Genomic DNA, 18,723 nt, shown 5'->3' on the forward strand with positions numbered 1-18,723 from the left:
TATTGCTTGTGAAGCTGGGTGATACTGCACATTTTGGTATTGATTCGATACCAAGTGCAGTTCGGCCAGTTTGTTGAGCATGATTATGACCAGATTAAAACTCACAACAAAGATTTTAGGCAAACAAAATATATGTAGCACCACATATTTTTCAACTATTTAACAGTATTTAAGCACAACAATATACATTTAAATAATAATAATATTAAAATTATCCAAAATAAAAATAATACTGTCAAATAAGTAGAATAGATAAATAATAAAAAATAATAAAAAGCTCTCTGGTGTCCATAAACAAGTACATGATGTAAAAAAATATTAAAATATATCAATATACTTGAACAACACAATAAATATACGTAGATATTTTGTGAAAAGACATACAAAATAACTTAAACATATCGACTTCGGGCTAGTATCGACCCAATGCTGATGCTATAGCTGGTATCAATTACATCGATGTTTGGATCGACCCGCCTCATTTCCAGTGCGCAAAATCTGAGCACACAAACAAGGCGACCGGGATATCTTTGTTAGTGGTAAATTATGATCGCAGGAGTCAGTCGACAATGGATCGGATGTAATAGAAGCCGTTTTTTGGAGCGGGTTTCTATTGCGGATGCGCATTGGTGCCAAAGAGGAATTGGTGCAGTGTAAACAGAGTGCCGTATCAACTACTTTGGTAAACATGGGCTTCGCGCGCTCTGTTTGGGGTAAAATGTCATCATGATTTGTCGAATGGATCTCGTAGCACTTGCGCCCCACTATGGCTGACAAGCAAGGGAGTGCAGAGGCGGAGGACGCAACGACCACCGCCTCCACCAGCGCGCCCCCTCGGCCGCCCGCCAGCAGCAGCAACAGCGAGCGACTCCTCGGCCCGAAGAGCAGCGTGTGCTCCCGCTCGTACTTCGTGGTGGTGATGGTGTTCTTCCACGTCTACATCGTCAACGTGATCGCCCTGCTCCTGTACGTGCACTACAGCAGCGGACAGGAGGACGCCAGCAGGCCGGGTCGTGACGCTGCACGGAGCGGCGAGCAGCATGCACAATCCCCGCGTCCGCCATCGACCGCACCGTCCCTGCGTGACATTTCTCTCCCACGCATGGAGGGCATCCGAGTGAGTAAAGATGCAAAGATCTACCACGTTTCTTTAGCATGGTCCTGCAAACACGCTCACGTTCCGTAATGACCTGATCTTTGTCTGCCAGGTGGGACATGTTCAGAAGGTGTCATTAGTTCCTAATAAAGTCCACGAAATGACAACTTTGAGTCTGAAACCTCTGCTATTTGGTAAGCACTGTTACTGTATCATCATAAATAAGTATGTTAGTTACCTCTGTTTGCTACATTTTATTAATTTTGAACAGTTTTGTGAAGATGCATATCACAATAACACATCAACACCCGACAATTGAGTTATCTTTGCAAAGGCAGCTCTATTGTTCATTCATTCATTTTCTACCGCTTTTTCCTCGCGGGGGTGCTGGAGCCTATCCCAGCTGTCATCGGGCAAGAGGCGGGATACACCCTGGACTGGTCGCCAGCCAATCACAGGGCACATATAGACAAACAACCATTCACACTCACATTCATACCTATGGACAATTTGGAGTCGCTAATTAACCTAGCATGTTTTTGGAATGTGGGAGGAAACCGGAGTACCCTTAGAAAACCCACGCATGCACGGAGAGAACATGCAAACTCCACACAGAGATGGCCGAGGGTGGAATTGAACCCTGGTCTCCTAGCTGTGAGGTCTGCGCGCTAACCACTTGCCGCCAGCTCTATTGTATTCTATTATATCATAACCAAAACAGAAATACTCTACACTCCTCACAAAATGTCAATATACTTTTTGCACTGTTGGACTTTAACAAGGTTCTAAGTAAAGCTAAGTAAGTATTTTATTGTGAAGAAGCGTCCAAGTGAAATAGGCTGTTGATGAAAAGTTAAGAGCACACTCATCATCTCTTGATGGCAAAGGCAACAAAGCTTTCGCTCTTGGAAGAAGGTGGCATTGATAAGCAAGGCCTCTGGCAGCACCATTGCTGCTAAGACAGTCATTTCACACTTCTCCAAAACATCCTGAGGGTCATGGAACTAAAACGTCAAGTGGTAACCCCCCCTCCAAAAAAAAGCGAATCGGAGGACGGCATCGGCTATCCGCGTGAAGTCCCATAACCATAAGACGCCATCTTCCAGAGAAGGCTTTTATGAAGAAAAGCATTGTTTGTAGTGGAATGATCCTTCAATGGAAAAATGGAGCTTCAGGTTGTGCAGGGGTGTCAAATGGTGGACATGTTGCATGGGGCATCCGTCATGATTGAAGGCCCTGATCTGTGTGGTAATGACTAGCTTTTTCTACACTTCTACAAAGGACTGGGAGGACTCCAGAGGAATAAGCTAACTTTTTCGGACCATCCTGCGTCTTCCCCTCATCTAAACCCAATGGAGAACATTTGGGCATGGATGGCAAGAACCTCCGTAAGATCCAACAGTGCAAAAATGTGGAAAAAGTGTTCCTCAAGGGGTCTCAGGAATAGCTGAACGTCAAAACTGGCAACACTGGAAACCAATACATACAATACATAAAGACTATTTTCCTAACCCCCACCCAACCCCCCTCGTTCCAATCCCAGTGACGTCCCTGCATCTGACCCACTTTGGGCTTAGGATGAGGTGGCGTTCACATGACTGCATGAGTTGGGAGGAACAGAAGCAGCAATGCATGACTGAACTGAGTGTCCTGCAGCAAAGACGGTTCATCGCAGCCTAAGCCGTAAAAGTCCCCTTCACTTGGGGTTTCCCTCAGTGTCCGGCAGGGGCAAGTCTTGGTTCATGACAATGCAGGTGATCTCTTTGTGCAGAGATCCCCGGGTTCTTGTCCGAGGACGAGTGTCGTGTGGTGATGCAGCTGGCCCAGCTAAAAGGTCTGATGGAGAGTCAGCTGATGGTGCAGGATGGCCAGGAGGAGCTGGCTAAGGAGCTCAACCTCAGCCCGGAGGAGATCTTCAACCTTCTGGATATCAACCAGGATGGGCAGCTGCAGCTGCATGAGGTGTATGTCGCTGTGGGGGGGGGGGCGGGAGTGGGGTGGCATACAGATTGATGGATTCACTGCACCCCCAACAGATACTGACCCATTCCCGCGTGAGGGACGGCATCTGGCTCACACCGGAAAATTTACAGGAGATCTACGCCGGCCTCAAAGTGGACAAAGACGGGAATGGTAACAAGTCACAAATTTACGTTCTATTTTTCCGAAGAAACCGCAGAAAGAAAAAAAAAACGTGATGCTCACCTCAGATGATGCGTGTCTTTCATGTGCTGAAGGTTTGCTGAGTTTAGAAGAATTCCGGCTTCTGAGCGCCGACGCCTTCCAGCGCTTTCTACTGCAGCGAGGCGTGAAGAGGAGTCAGCTGGTGAGGAACAGTCGGCACACTTGGCTGTACCAGGGCAGAGGAGCACATCAGGTCCTTCAAGAAATCAAGAAAAGGTGAGGAAGGAAACGCAGTATGACTTCCTTTTGTTGCCATTCCGTATATCTGCATGAGGGAAGCATGGAACCTGGAATCAGACCTGACGTCTGGAATGGACGACTCTGCATGGGTCCGTTGTGGTAAAGACGGAACCGAGCCAAAAGGCAAAGTTCTCAATTTACCGGTCCATTTGTGCTCCTTACCTTTGGTGATGATCTTTGGGCTGAAAGGTCAAGGCATCTGATCAGGATGCATCCCGGACGGCTCCCTGGGAGGTGTTCAGGACATCTGCAACTGGTGGTAGACCCAGGATACGTTGGAGACACCATGGCTGTGTTCGAAACCGCATAATTATACTAACTCTTTGAGTATGCAATGTGTCTACACTGACAGTATGCGATTTTTGAGCTAAAAAAAATCAAGTGGTATCCCCCCCCCCCCCCCGGAAAAAAAAAAAACCGCCAAGACACGGGACCATCCTGGGCCCAAATGAAGGTTGGTACTGGTGCAGAGTGAAGTCCCATAACCATCATACTCCATCTTCCAGAGAAGGCTTTTATGAAGAAGAAGGGTCCATCATGACCCTTCAATGGAAAAATGGAGCTTCATGTTGTGCAGGGGTGTCAAATGGTGGACATGTTGCATGGGGCATCCGTCATGACACACACATGCGATTTTTGAGTATGCAAGAAGTTCCCGGATGGATACTGCATTCACCAGAAATGTTGAGTATGTATCATCAGCTTAGTACTCATACTCAAATTACCCAGGATGCAATGTGACGTAACGTCACCGCGCAAACACCAAAACAACGTAGACCAAACGGCGGTGTCATTGTTCATTCATTCATTCATTTTCTACCGCTTTTCCTCACGAGGGTCGCGGGGGGGGTGCTGTGGAGTCTATCCCAGCTGTCTTCAGGCAAGAGGCGGGGTACACCCTGGACTGGTTTGCCAACCAATCACAGGGCACATATAGACAAACAACCATTCACACTCACATTCATACCTATGGACAATTTGGAGTCGCTAATTAACCTAGCATGTTTTTGGAATGTGGGTGAAAACCCACGCATGCACGGGGAGAACATGCAAACTCCACACAGAGATAGCCGAGGATGGAATTGAACCCTGGTGTCCTAGCTGTGAGGTCTGCGCGCTAACCACTAGACCGCCGTGCCGCACGTTTGCTTATTGTTTTCAAAGTAAAAGCAGTGATTTATCACTATGGTTTTATCTGCATGAGAAAAGTAAAGGGGTGTTTTATTTTTGTGAAAATAACCGGAAGTGCGTTGCTCACTTCGGCTAGCTTAAATTTTGCTAAAATTTGTCCCAACGGTTGGTATTTGGACATATAAATGGCACATTTGGGATCTAAAAAAAATCTCAATAAAGTTATGTATTTAAAGAGTTTAGCGCTAAAGTGAAATCGGCTTCAGCCTGTCGATTTCAGTTCGGATAGGAGCGCAATGCATTGTGGGTTATCATGTAGTACGCTGTAGTGTAAAACGCTTTGCATACTGTCTGATGGATTGAGTATGCAGTGTGGAGTGTCGATAGTATGCGGTTAGTATGCGGTTTCGAACACATCCATAGTCTCAGAGTCAGTATACATTTTCTTCAACTAATCCGAGGTCAGCTCTTCCGAGACTTCCCAGTCCCCACCTACTTCATCCAACTCCTCCCCGTGCATCCCAAGGCATTCCCAGGCCAGTTGAGAGACATCGTTTCTCCAACATATCCTGGGTCCTGAGTGCTACCTGCACTGGGGGAGCTGCGGTTCATTCACACGTCCTACTATGTACGTTTATTATTTATTACTTTGCTTTCGTTACGCCAAAGAGTGACTCGTCTAACGGGGCTGCCGTCCACATTTGTGGACCTGAGCGAGCCGCTGCAGGTGGTCCGCTACGAAGAGGGCGGCCACTACCACGCCCATCACGACAGCGGCCCCGTCTACCCCGAAACCGCCTGTACCCACACACGTCTCGCTGCAAACGCCTCCACCCCTTTCGAGACATCCTGTAGGTAAGACCGCTAAGACTCACAAGTCCAAGTGTTTTTGTTTTTGTATTCATTGTGACAACAGGCATGCCCCCCCTATACCCGCCCCCCCTTCCCCCACACATGTGTGTGTTTGCACCATCCATGTGTGTGTCAATTGAAACCTGTGTGTCGCACACTCAGGTACATCACTGTTCTCTTCTACCTGAACTCTGTTGACGGGGGCGGGGAGACCGCATTCCCGGTGGCAGACAACAGGACCTTTGATGAAGTGGTGCGTAAGCGTGTGTGTTGCTGTGGAAACGTGTCAGCGTCTTTCATATCGTTGTTAGCATGCATGTTTGTTAGCATGTGGCTCAGGTTAGGAAAGTGGCGTCACCGAGGCTTTAGCATGTTTTGTTTTTTTTATTTTCAGTCACTCATTCAGAACGGCATCGATCTCATGGACACAAGGAGGAACTGCGACAAGAGTAACCTAAGGGTGAAACCTACCAAAGGAAAAGCTGTTTTCTGGTACAACTATCTTTCTGATGGAAGAGGTACGATTGAGCGGGAAACCAAGTTACATCCCATAATGCACTTCACACTGGTCTTTGTGTCCCCTACAGGATGGGTCGGAGAACAGGATGAGTACGCTCTGCACGGCGGCTGCATGGTCACCCGTGGTACAAAGTGGGTGGCCAATAAATGGATCAATATTGATCCGGATTACCAGCGTCAGGCTCGCTACCAGCAGTTGGTGTCCCAGCAGCCAGAGGACGAGGATGACGACGGTCTGACGTCGCATTCCGATATCCATGAAGAATTGTAGCGCGCACCCCCAACCCCACCACCCCCCGGCCTCTATATTCCTGTGCACAAACACGTTTGGTGGTCCCGATTGAGGCAGCAGGTACAGTTTCTTCAGGGAATGAGCTCACTGTGGGTTTATATGCAACTTCTGAGGCACTTTGCTCACATTCTGTTGTGCGTTGATCCATTTAGCGTGTATCGTTTTTTCTTAGGGATGCTCCCATCATGCCGATTCCCATACCGATCATTCATTCATTCATTCATTTTCTACCGCTTTTCCTCACGAGGGTCGCGGGGGGTGCTGGAGCCTATCCCAGCTGTCTTCGGGCGAAAGGTGGGGTACACCCTGGACTGGTCGCCAGCCAATCACAGGGCACATATAGACAAACAACCATTCACACTCACATTCATACCTATGGACAATTTGGAGTCGCTAATTAACCTAGCATGTTTTTGGAATGTGGGAGGAAACCGGAGTACCCGGAAAAAACCCACGCATGCACGGGGAGAACATGCAAACTCCACACAGAGATAGCCGAGGGTGGGAATTGAACCCTGGTCTCCTAGGTCTGCGCGCTAACCGATCATCCATGAATGAAATTGATCCTGAGCACATTCAATGTATTCATGATGAGTGCAATTGAACCGGGGGTGCTGTATAAATGGTAATAGTCAAGCCAATTCCTAGGTCCCCTGACTGCCAGGGTTCCCTAAAAAAAATAGGTACAGTGGTACCTCGGTTAACATCCGCCCCGTTTAGCATGTTTTTTCAGTTAACATCCAAAATTTTTGCTCACGTTTTGCCTTGGTTTAGATTCACCTGCTTGTTTAGCATCCAAAATACCGTCTTGGTTTGCTTACACCGCCAAGACGAAATCTCACAATACTTGCAATGCATTGTGGGTTTCTGGCGCCGTTTTAGGACAAGAGTTTCTGTCAGAGTTGTAGAAGGATACACCGCTTAACAATCACATGGAACGTTCCCAAAACAGGGTGCAAACCATGCCTCCCTGGTGAGATGTTCCGACCATGAACCGCCGGTAGAAGGCCCCCGGGGAGACCTCGGAGGGATTATGTCTCACTCCTGGTGGAACTGGAGGAGGCGGTTGGGACTGCTTGACCCAGATAAGCAGAGGAAAATGGATGGATGGATAGAGTCCATTTTGATTTGAGTCTGACCTTCTGTTAGCGATATGATATCACTTTCATTGATGCCTTCTTTGGATCTGAGAGTGGACTGGTGGAGGTCTAGCAGGACATGCAAGTACCACATAGGTGGGCTTCAAGCGAGAGAGAACCCAGGGTCTTCCACCGCTGACAAAGGCTGCTCACCGATCAATTTTTGGGGTAATAAGCTTAGCATTCTAACTATCACAAACATACGGCAAGTGTCGTCCAGCGTCGGCATATGGCGATCATGTGATTTTTTTTTTTTTTTGGCCGATCGATCGGAGCATCCCTATAGTTTTTCTCGTCCCGTTTATGGAATGTTGCACTAAAACCAAACGCATCCAAAATTCCCTTTGCATGAAGTAGCGATACGTTTTGCTGTTGCTCTAAAACTTGCACTTGACTTGAGATTGCTCATGAAATCTTTTTAGTAGAACTTGTTCTTGCTGCCATGACCAAAAAAAAAAAAAAAAAACCTCACACAATTCGTGTGACGCATGTTTGCCTTGTCTTTGTTCCTTGAATCCTTTATTTTTGATTGTAATACACAAAGTGTTGTTGAGATATTCTATTTTCTTTTTCTAATGTGCTGTATTTATTTCCCATATGGAATAATAAAGTTGAATCAAACTATTTGGGACTTAGCAGTGATATCATGATTTAAATTGTGTTCCGTACTTTTGTTAGTTGAATATATGTGCTGTAAACGCTCGGTCAGATGTTGGGAGGTCTTCTCCCACCTTTAGATGATGGAGCCGAATGTCCCGTGTGGCTGAAGGTCTTAAAGTTTGGTGCTTCCATCCCCATCCTGAAAACAAAGAGTTGATTTATTACAAGGTTAGGTTAGTGACTGAGTCATGAACGTGCCATACTGATTCATATCGATATTGAGGGTTTTTTCCGCCAAAAATGATGTTGCCGTTGCATGGGTATACTCTAAAGCAGGGGTCCCCAAACTTTTTCCTGTGAGGGCCACATAACTTTTCCCTGCTCTGATGGGGGGCCGGGGTCAGTTTGTAGCAGAAAATGTAACGATTGCATGGGTGTCTAAACATAAACATTTATTGTTTTCCAGAAAGCCACACAAAAGCAAATATTAATAACCCTTTCCGGGATCTTCACGGAAAAAATAAGTCGGAAATAAATAATAACAGTATTAATAAAATAAATAATACTATTTGTGAAATAAATAATAACCAAATACTCTCTCTGGGGACTTCAAAGAAAAACCAAAGTCAGGAAATATTTAACAACACAATTATTAAATAAGTAATAACTAAATACACTCTCTGGGGTCTTCAAAGAAAAAATAAAGTCAGGAAATATATAACAACACAGGAGAGGGGTATTTATCTGGTGTTGCTCAGGGGGCCGGACCAAAGGTGGAGGCGGGCCGGATCCGGGCCGTAGTTTGGGGACCCCTGCTCTAAAGAGTAATTCAGAGTATCTGTTGACACCACTTGATTTTATACATGAATGCAATGTAAAAAATGTAATTAATTGATTTAGATAAACTTTCTAAGTAGCTAACTTTATTTTTTAAGTTATGTTCAAATAATAATGTTGGCTATTACATGAACTTAATTTAGAATGTCATATACACTCAAATTGTATTGTTGGTATGCTTAAAACAAAATTCAAGTTGCCATGACTTAATAAAATTAGTTTGGTAACATATACGTATATATATATATATATAGTATATATATATATTTAGTTACTGCTACCTAGTTGTGTGCATTGTTATTATAATTAAGTAGACAACAAATTAAACTACTTTGAATAAAATGATTAAGTCAGTTGACTTAACATATTTCTTTGAGTTACGAACTTAAAAACTTGTCCCTATGAAAACAATTATTCAGTAAGCATTACTTAAAATAAGCTTTGAGTGAAGAGGAAAAGCTAATTTGTGCAACGCAATATTGTTTGTTGGTTCAAAGCAATTTCAAATTAAGTTGTCATAACTGAGAAAGACTAATGGAAACTGTTGCGTTTATTTTTTTTGTTGAGGCTAAACGTTTATTTTTTGAGTGTAGCAGCCTCCTGGGTGGTTAAGTGTCACGGTTGTAAAAGTGTCAAGAGCAGCAGCCTACTAACAATCATACGCACCGTGAAGCGCTCGTATCTGGGGAATGACGAAGCTCCGCGGTGGTTCAGACAGAAGAGTACGGCGTCATGGACGGATGGAAAAAGATGTCTCTTTGTTATCTGCTCGGAGAAGAAGCGGCCGAGCTCCAGCTGATGAACCACGGAAGCTGAGGAGATCATGGAGATACTTTTTGGCTACATCAGGGGAACACAATGTTAAATATTCATTCATTTTCTACTGCTTATCCTCATGAGGGTCGCGGGGGGTGCTGGAACCTATCCCAGCTGTGTTCGGCCGAGATGGGGGCCACCCCGGACTGGTTCGCCAACCAATCACAGGGCACATATAGACAAACAACCATTCACACTCACATTCATACCTATGGACAATTTGGAGTCGCCAATTAACCTAGCATGTTTTTGGAATGTGGGAGGAAACCGGAGTACCCGGAAGAAAAACCTACGCATGCATGGGGAGAACATGCAAACTCCACACAGAGATGGCCGAGGGTGGAATTGAACCCGAGACAGTGTTCTTATAAGAATAAATATAAATGTTTTTATTTAAATATAAATAAGAAAAATGTTTTATTGACTCATTGACGGCGGCACGGTGGTCGAGTGGTTAGCGCGTAGACCTCACAGCTAGGAGTGACATCCGATAGCTTTAATGTGCATTTGAATTCCCTCCCCCAAGGCTAAAATATCCCGATTAGATTGAAGTACTCTGGCTTAAGCTTGAATTGCATCATTAAATATTGCATCAAATAAATATACGGTAAGAGTTCAGGCTGCACGGCGGTCGAGTGGTTAGCGCAGGGTTCGATTCCACCATCTCTGTGTGGAGTTTGCATGTTCTCCCCATGCAGGCGTGGGTTTTCTCCGGGTACTCCGGTTTCCTCCCACATTCCAAAAACATGCTAGGTTAATTAGCGACTCCAAATTGTCCATAGGTATGAATGTGAGTGTGAATGGTTGTTTGTCTATATGTGCCCTGTGATTGGCTGGCCACCAGTCCAGGGTGTACCCCGCCTCTCGCCCGAAGACAGCTGGGATAGGCCGAGGGTGGAATTGAACCCGGGTCTCCTATCTGTCATCCACTTGTTATATGTGATTTATGAATAAAAGATCCTATTTGCAGAAATGGACTGATGAGGGTGGTGGAACCATCGTTCCAGGTCGACTGACATGATGTTCTCCTTACCTTGACAACCTGCCATGTAGACGTCAACATCGATCTCACTGAAGTCTTGAAAAATCTGTAATGCAGATTTTGGTTAAGTCAGTGATGGATGAGGTGTGATCATCCGAAAAGCTTACATTTTTCATAGTCTTGATGGCCACCGTGTCGATGAAGTTGGCCGTGGAGAGGTCAAGAATGATGGAGTGGATGTCCCAGGTCCATTTTCCCAGAGAGCCCAAAGAGATCCGCTCCAGATCCCGACTCAGCGTATCCTCGCTGCTGGAGCCCAGAGTGGTGGCGTCCCCGTCCGTGGGCTCGGACATCCCCCCCAAACTGGTGCTGTCCGGGTGGCATCCTTTCAAGTACTCCCATCGAGGTTGGCTCTCTGCTGTGGTCGGCTTTACAAACACCGTCCCGTTTTCCCTCTCTGCCTGATTCTGTTCATTCTTCTCCATGCTTGCGTTCCTCCAGCTCTTGGCCTCTTCCTCCACGGAGAACACCGCCGCTTGCTCAGCGCGTCTCTAAAAGCACATCCCGTCATTTGAAATAACCGCATCACGTCCAAGCCGGCAGACCACACCTCTCTCTTGGCTCGTCGCTCTGCTCTCTTTTGGCGACGTTTCTCTTTGGCTTCCTGTCTCCTCTTGTAGAGAATCATTTTGCTGATATCAAGGCCACTCTGAAACACAACAAAAGAGAAAGAGACTGACAAAGTGTGAATTATGAGGCTGTTCAGTTGTGATGGTTAAGAAGACCACTTGAGTGGTTTCAGTTGTCAGGAGGAGGTGGAGGACGGCGATGAAGGACTTTTCTGGTAGGCTACTCGTCATTTTACACGCACCGTTCTGTTTATTTCATCAAAAGTTCTTTCTATCTAAAAGTAAATATCCATTGTTATCACATACTACAGTATTAATTGGCCCTGTACCCTAGAAACCGCCCATGAATGATACGGGAAAAGGCCGAAATTATACTGTGTCAAAGCCCAGGGCAGTGATACTGATAAAATATAGAGTTTAACCATGTCAGTATCAGCCCCCGTAGCTGTCCACTCAGAGCGCGCTGCTCTGGTATTGTGCCCGTGAAACAACCAATCAGAGAACAGCGCACGAGCGTGGCCACGCTAGAAATAATCCTAGTGCTTCTCCAGTCACCAAAAACCGCAAACTTGATTAATGGAACTTTAATTGTCAGACATTGATAAGATAAGACTGTTGATAAAATATTATTGTTGAAATATTTTTGCAATTATTGTGTTTACACTGGGCTAGTGGTTAGCGCGCAGACCTCACAGCTAGGAGACCAGGGTTCAATTCCACCCTCGGCCATCTCTGTGTGGAGTTTGCATGTTCTCCCCGTGCATGCGTGGGCTTTCTCCGGGTACTCCGGTTTCCTCCCACATTCCAAAAACATGCTAGGTTAATTAGCGACTCCAAATTGTCCATAGGTATGAATGTGAGTGTGAATGGTTGTTTGTCTATATGTGCCCTGTGATTGGCTGGCGACCAGTCCAGGGTGTACCCCGCCTCTCGCCCGATGACAGCTGGGATAGGCTCCAGCACCCCCCGCGACCCTCGTGAGGAAAAAGCAGTAGAAAATTAATGAATGATAAGACTGTTGATAAAATATTATTGTTGAAATATTTTTGCAATTATTGTGTTTACACTGTTTAGATATAATACATGTAATAAACTGAACATTTTCTGGAAACAAAATGGTCTTTTGATTAAATAGTACGTGATAATAAGCTCATGATTAAATAGTATGTGATAATAAGATTATCACATGGTTTGTCTGGTATCAGGCCCAGTATCATGCCCCCGCGTGCCAGTATCAGCCCGAGACCTATAATTACCTATAAAAAGACCTATATAAAGACTTATAATTACCACGACATGGGTTTGTGTCGGCTAGCATAAAATACGATGAGCGTCCTGTTGTGTTGTTGATACACTGCATGGAAAAATGGCTTTTATCACAAAGCCTTTTCGTTAAGATGGACTTTCCTGTCTCTTATTCATTTTATAGCATATGAATGATGCAAACAAACCTTTTCTTTCAAAGCCTCGAGGTAGAGCTCAGCATTGGCGAAATATACCGTAGCAGAAGAGCGGAATATTGTAATGCCTGGAATCTCTCGGGCCTGCAAAACAGAGAAATGAGATGGTGCTTCTTTTGCATTGACAGTGATTGTTCTACTGTACCTCTCGATGGGTCTCCATGTCCACGTACAGCTCTGAACCTTCAACGTTTCCCAGAAGGGAGTATGTTGGCCTGAAAAGGGGCAAAGATAAAAATGACAGTGGACAGGATGATTGTATACCTTGTAGTCTTTTGTGTCTTTATGTGCTTTTGTCAGCATAGGGTTGTTTTAAAGTGCTTTACAAATAAAGTTGGAATGCCATCCATCCATTTTCTACCGCTTATCCTCACAAGGGCCGCGGGGGTGCTGGAGCCTATCCCAGCTGTCATCGGGCGAGAGGCGGGGTACACCCTGGAATGGTCGCCAGCCAATCACAGGGCACATATAGACAAACAACCATTCACACTCACATTCATACCTATGGACAATTTGGAGTCGCCAATTAACCTAGCATGTTTTTGGAATGTGGGAGGAAACCGGAGTACCCGGAGAAAACCCACGCATGCACGGGGAGAACATGCAAACTCCACACAGAGATGGCCGAGGGTGGAATTGAACCCTGGTCCGCTTTGACATAGCTGTGTAAATCATGCCATGTCAAATCTGGCGTGTATTTGCGAGAAGCGAGGACCTCCATGTCTTACAGCTGTGTCCTGAAGATAACAGTAAGCAAAGCAAACACAAGGGATGCAGCAAGGCCCAGGTCCAGATTAAAGAGCATGGTGGACACCCATGTGACCAACCACAGCACCTGACGGACAAAGTCAACATTTCAGGAGTCAGCACGGTCAACTGTGTCGTTGAATCCTGGAATCCTCCCACCAAATCGGTCTTGTTGCTCCTCCACAGAGTAACGATATCCGCGTACTGCTTGAACATACCCTTCAGATTGACAAAGACGATAGATGCCAGGACAGCCTGCAAGACATGTTATCGCCTGATGAACCGCACACACATAACATTGCAAGATGCCTCGTGTTCACGACCCCACCTTTGGAAGCTCCTGGAAAAGGGGGCCGAGTTTAAGTATCGTCACCAACACAATCACAGCCGATGCTATTCCAGCCATCTGCAAGAAGATACTCAATGCTGGTGTGCAACATACACACACATCACTTCTCAACACACATCGCGATACACATCAACCTGGGACATTACAGTCGTCAATCGGCGTGGCACCAGACCACACCAGATTGGAATGATCTACTCTTTTCATTTCTACTAGCTTACACTCTGTGTGTATTCTAGCGTTCCCGCCTCCACCCACCGAGATAAAGATAACTCTTCCTGCCTGACACGCATATGCATGGTAACATATTGATAATCTGGTTCATTTTCATTGATTGTGTAATTATGAACATCCAGCAGCAACACAACACTTTGATGAAAAATATACTGAACCTCAGGAAGAGTTTGTTTACTCGGCTTTGGGTGAGATGTAGAGGCTTTCAAAACATGAACAATAATTACAAAGAACATATGAGACATTTCGGGCTGCACGGTGGGTTCAAACCAGGGTTCAATTCCACCCTCAGCCATGTCTGTGTGGAGTTTGCATGTTCTCCCCGTGCATGCATGGGTTTTCGACGGGTACTCCGGTTTCCTCCCACATTCCAAAAACGTGCTAGGTTAATTAGCGACTCCAAATTGTCCATAGGTATGAATGTGAGTGTGAATGGTTGTTTGTCTATATGTGCCCTGTGATTGGTTGGCGAACCAGTCCCCCCGCGACCCTCATGAGGATAAGCGGTAGAAAATGAATGAATGCTGAGTTGATGAGCTTATTGAGTGCTAATGTGGACATTTGTGTGGCCCAGGCTGGTACTGGTGGATGGTGGCTCTATATTCATTAATGCATGTTCTGCACTAAACTGTTCTGTAAAAATGAATGAGACATTTCAAGCAAAGCTGAAGCTTTTGACAGATGGATATAGGACTACTGTCCAGCACTCACTTGTGTTTTCCCACCAGTGCTTTCCTGAATGAGACTGCGAGACATGGACGCGCATACCGCGTAGCACTGGAAGAAGCCCCCCAGTGTGTTGCTGAGACCCAAGGCCACCAGCTCCTGCAGCAGAGGAGGGACAGAACAGGAAGAATCCAAGCAGAGGACGCATGCAGAAGAGAAAAGTCCTGACCTGGTTGCTGTCCACTTTGTATCCGTGCTTGAGTGCAAAGGTTTTTCCGAGTGAAATGGAGATGGCGTAGGCGACCAGGGCTAGCGCAAAAGCATCACCCAGGACTTCACCGAAAAGGCTAACGTTCGGCACGCTGGGGGAACTCAGGCTGGCCAGAGGAGTGAGTCAGAAGATGGAATAATGACTAGACTGGATTTGGAGTGAAATGAAGATGCTTACCCACTGGGAATGTCCCCAACCACTGAGACGGTGTAGTTTATGTTTAAGTGGCCATAGTTTGATATCAGAGTTGCTGCCATAATCTGCAACCACAGATCAACAACATTTCATATGCTGTGCTCATTTTCCAAAAGAGGAGTTAATCATTAAGTCATTTTTTTTGCTGTAGTGCACAAATGTCATGTCACAACTGCCGACTCAGCTGCCGGCTTCCACCGCGGGGCCGTGCCATCAGCATCGGCCTAAAAGCGCTGATGCGCTAACATGAAGACTCCGGAAAAGCGTGTCAACTGACTGTGATGAGCTCCGCTGGGATGGGAACTGGCAGCTTTGGGCTCAGGAAGGAGTTGAGCTCCTTGGCCGCGATAAGAAACACCACGGACGCCACGCTGACCGCCAGCGTGGGGAGATGGGTCTGTGGCAGCAAGAGGCAAACCTCCTTCAGGGTCTGAATTTTAATAACAAGAAAAAAACGGGATTACTCCACATGAAGACATTTTTACTACACTGTTATACTCAGTCAGTCCCAGCCATTAAACCACTGCAGTAGCGGCCATTTTAGATCATTTTGACTGATTTTGAACGCACACACAATATTGTGATGGCTGTATAAACAAAAGAAACACTTGGCTCCTGTCTTTCCTCTGAAAAAATAAAGTTTGTTTCTACCCTTTTCCAGTCTCTAGTAATAAGCAAGTTTCAGGAAAATATCACTTCCTTGTCTACTAAATTGGGTAATAGGAGTGTAAAGGTTACTATAGGGATGTTATTTAATGTCAGGAGGACTCTAATCATGTTAAAACGCATATTTCGAAGGTGGTAAACAGGTTTTCTAGGTCTTATTTTGTCTTATGTCTACTAAATTGGGTAATATGAGTGTAAAGGTTACTATAGGGATGTTATTTAATGTCTGGAGGGCTCTAATCATGTTAAAACACATATTTAGAAGGTGGTAAACAAGTTTTGTGAGTCTTATATCTACAAAATTGAGTAATAGGAGTGTAAAGGTGACTATAGGGGTGTTATTTCATGTCTGGGGGGCTCTAATCATGTTAAAACACATATTTAGGAGGTGGTAAACAAGTTTTGTAGGTCTTATTTTGTCTTATTATATCTACTAAATTGGGTAATAGGAGTGTAAAGATGAATATAGGGGTGTTACTTCATTTCTGGAGGGCTCTAATCATGTTAAAACACATATTTAGTAGGTGGTAAACAAGTTTTGTAGGTCTTATTTTGTCTTATTATATCTACTAAATTGGGTAATAGGAGTGTAAAGGTGACTATAGGGATGTTATTTCATGTCTGGAGGGCTCTAATCATGTTAAAACACATATTTAGAATGTGGTAAACAGGTTTTCTATGTGTTATTTTGTCTTATTATGTCTACTAAATTGGGTAATAGGAGTATAAAGGTGACTATAGGGGTGTTATTTCACGTCTGGAGGGCTCTAATAAACATATTTAGAGGGTCATAAAGAGGATTTCTGTGCTGTAAGTAGACAAATATTTTACTTAGAAATAAGTACTCCGGGTGTAAAGGCCATAAAGGAGGGATTGCTGGGTTGATCGTGCTTGAATACTGATTGAATACTGATTTAATACTGATTGAATACTGATTACTCCTGATGAAGATGAAGAGGCAATGTGAAGTAAAGGTATGCAGTCACTCCAGGAAGACAACATGTTTTGCTGGTGCAATACTTACATACACCAGCGATAGCGGCCCATTAAAGCGCGCCGGCGACACTCCAAAGATGTACTTCAGCTGAGCCACCACTGCATGGGCCGCGGCGGCCGTCGTGTATGCCCGCACCAGAGGCTCGGACAAGTACGTTCCCACAAAACCGAACTTGACCAAACCCAGCACAACCTGAGCACAAGGACACTGGTGTCCAAAACACGGGGAGTCCTCAGAACTGTCATTCGGTACCTGAATAAGTCCGGCCAAAACTGTGGTAGCAGCTGCCACCTGCACCCTGCACTCGTCCCGTGCAGGGATGTCCACCTCCACCTCCGTCATATTGGTCCCATTGCTTTGAAGGAAATGGATATCTGGAGCCAGTCTCTCCGTCACACTGCCCACCATGATGCTGAGCACGGCAAACGTACCTGAACGCAACAAATCAGACGTAAAAGCCCAGCCTCGGTTCAGGTTGGGGTAAAGTTAAAATGGCAATAAAGTCCAAATACTGCAACAAGAAAATTGATGATTTGGGAAATATAAAAAACTAGCTAAGTGAGATGGAACGCTCACTGGAGGGAAAAGGTTAGGACACGCCTACTTTGAATTCAAGGACACATTTTGGGCAGGCCTTTTATTGTGGCCAGGCTGTGCCATACTGATCTGCCGTCTAAGCAGCATCTGGATACACCCCACCAGTGAGGTGGAGAGATGATCTCAGCTCACCAACACTAACACACATTCAGCCATCTCACCTATGGAAATATGGCGGGACGTTCCAAAAAAGAAATAAACAAGGGCCGGGTAGAGGGACGTGTAGAGGCCAAACACAGGCGGCAGGGAAGCCAATAACGCGTACGCCATACCTGCGGGGCAAAGACACGGTGACCCGAGTTCAGAATCCACACTGCATGATCTGACCTACCTTGTGGGAGATGCATGATTCCCACACTGAGCCCAGCGATGAGATCCGACATTCCATAGTCCCAGACGGAGTATTTGGGCAGCCAATACAACACAGGAAAGGTACTCAGCACACACCCTTTAAGTCTGGGTACGGTACACCTGCAAGGAATACAACATCACCTTTAAGAAAAGCGCTAAACGTTAGCCAGGGACCTCCATGGTGGCACAGAGACTGCTCGCCGCACATGCCCGAAAACAGTGCATCAAGCTGGGCCACAGCAGGTGTCTCCTCCCCCTCTATAATCTGGTTCTCCTGTCATCATATTTGATTCGGACTCATCAACCTTCTCCCATCCAGGTGTTTCTTTCCATCTGCATTGGAACAAAAGTGGATACATTTGATCGTTGAAATGCTAATGACCTGACGGAATCTTGAAGTTGGTGCAAGAGAGACGGGTTCGAGTCCGCATGTGTTTTTCTCTGAGTCAACTCCTCCAATCTTTGCTCGTCCAGGACTTCCCTGTCGATTCTGAATCTGCCGTGTCTGTATGCGGAATCCATCAGGTGGTACGGATTTTACCGGATCATCTACGGTGACTCTCAATGCTTCCTCCGAAAGTGTCAGATGATGAAGGCGATGTTGCAGTGAAGCAGCCTTTATCCGTGCGTGTCGCTAATGGCTAACCTTGAGCAGCATGCCGTGATCGCTCATCGACAAGGATGTCATGATGCTGTGAAAAAGGCAGGAAAACATTAACCGGAGTTGGGTTTTAATGATTGTTGTTGTTGGGGGGTGGGGGGGGGGTGCTGATGCTTCCTTTTCCATGCAAAAGCAAAAGGAAAGCTAATGAAGCGTGAAATGTCATCTTCAAGTTCAAACCCCAGTGGTCCCGCGCCCCCTCAGGAAGGACAACA

At 45.7% G+C, this 18,723-nt stretch overlaps 2 protein-coding genes across 13 annotated transcripts in view; one reads left to right on the forward strand and one right to left on the reverse strand.

Annotated features, from left to right (window-relative positions):
• Positions 1-18,723, reverse strand: part of slc26a6l (solute carrier family 26 member 6, like) — a 30,335-nt gene that overhangs the window by 6,164 nt on the left and 5,448 nt on the right. For 4 of the 11 annotated variants that reach the window (XM_058070273.1, XM_058070264.1, XM_058070249.1 and 1 more), the window contains 19 exons: positions 18,054-18,539; positions 17,828-17,967; positions 17,658-17,768; positions 17,152-17,330; positions 16,927-17,091; positions 15,514-15,666; positions 15,219-15,301; positions 15,000-15,147; positions 14,816-14,929; positions 13,853-13,930; positions 13,684-13,779; positions 13,506-13,612; positions 12,923-12,992; positions 12,769-12,861; positions 11,299-11,397; positions 10,856-11,239; positions 10,740-10,794; positions 9,557-9,702; positions 7,855-8,252 (listed from right to left, as the gene is read on the reverse strand). In XM_058070273.1, the coding sequence (XP_057926256.1) occupies positions 8,226-8,252; positions 9,557-9,702; positions 10,740-10,794; positions 10,856-11,239; positions 11,299-11,397; positions 12,769-12,861; positions 12,923-12,992; positions 13,506-13,612; positions 13,684-13,779; positions 13,853-13,930; positions 14,816-14,929; positions 15,000-15,147; positions 15,219-15,301; positions 15,514-15,666; positions 16,927-17,091; positions 17,152-17,330; positions 17,658-17,768; positions 17,828-17,967; positions 18,054-18,055 (2,250 nt within the window). In that variant the 5' untranslated portion in view covers positions 18,056-18,539 and the 3' untranslated portion in view covers positions 7,855-8,225. Of the gene's footprint in view, positions 1-3,045; positions 3,205-3,301; positions 3,477-3,682; positions 3,811-7,854; positions 8,253-9,556; positions 9,703-10,739; positions 10,795-10,855; positions 11,240-11,298; positions 11,398-12,768; positions 12,862-12,922; positions 12,993-13,505; positions 13,613-13,683; positions 13,780-13,852; positions 13,931-14,815; positions 14,930-14,999; positions 15,148-15,218; positions 15,302-15,513; positions 15,667-16,926; positions 17,092-17,151; positions 17,331-17,657; positions 17,769-17,827; positions 18,540-18,723 lie in introns of those variants that run through there. The other 7 variants (XR_009129580.1, XR_009129579.1, XR_009129581.1 and 4 more) reach the window with 7 other exon arrangements.
• p4htmb (prolyl 4-hydroxylase, transmembrane b) lies at positions 468-8,077 on the forward strand. 2 transcript variants are annotated; one of them, XM_058070377.1, is made up of 9 exons: positions 468-1,117; positions 1,209-1,290; positions 2,868-3,058; positions 3,133-3,229; positions 3,334-3,496; positions 5,321-5,506; positions 5,666-5,756; positions 5,898-6,021; positions 6,091-8,077. In XM_058070377.1, the coding sequence occupies exons 1-9, from the start codon at positions 767-769 to the stop codon at positions 6,291-6,293; spliced, it is 1,488 nt and encodes a 495-aa protein (XP_057926360.1). In that variant the 5' UTR covers positions 468-766; the 3' UTR covers positions 6,294-8,077. The 2 variants fall into 2 exon arrangements, with proteins under 2 accessions (XP_057926360.1, XP_057926370.1); XM_058070387.1 differs by having other exon boundaries at positions 5,898-5,995; positions 6,091-6,252.

The sequence above is a fragment of the Doryrhamphus excisus genome, chromosome 1 (assembly GCF_030265055.1).
Source record: "Doryrhamphus excisus isolate RoL2022-K1 chromosome 1, RoL_Dexc_1.0, whole genome shotgun sequence".
Classification (NCBI taxonomy): Eukaryota; Metazoa; Chordata; class Actinopteri; order Syngnathiformes; family Syngnathidae; genus Doryrhamphus; species Doryrhamphus excisus.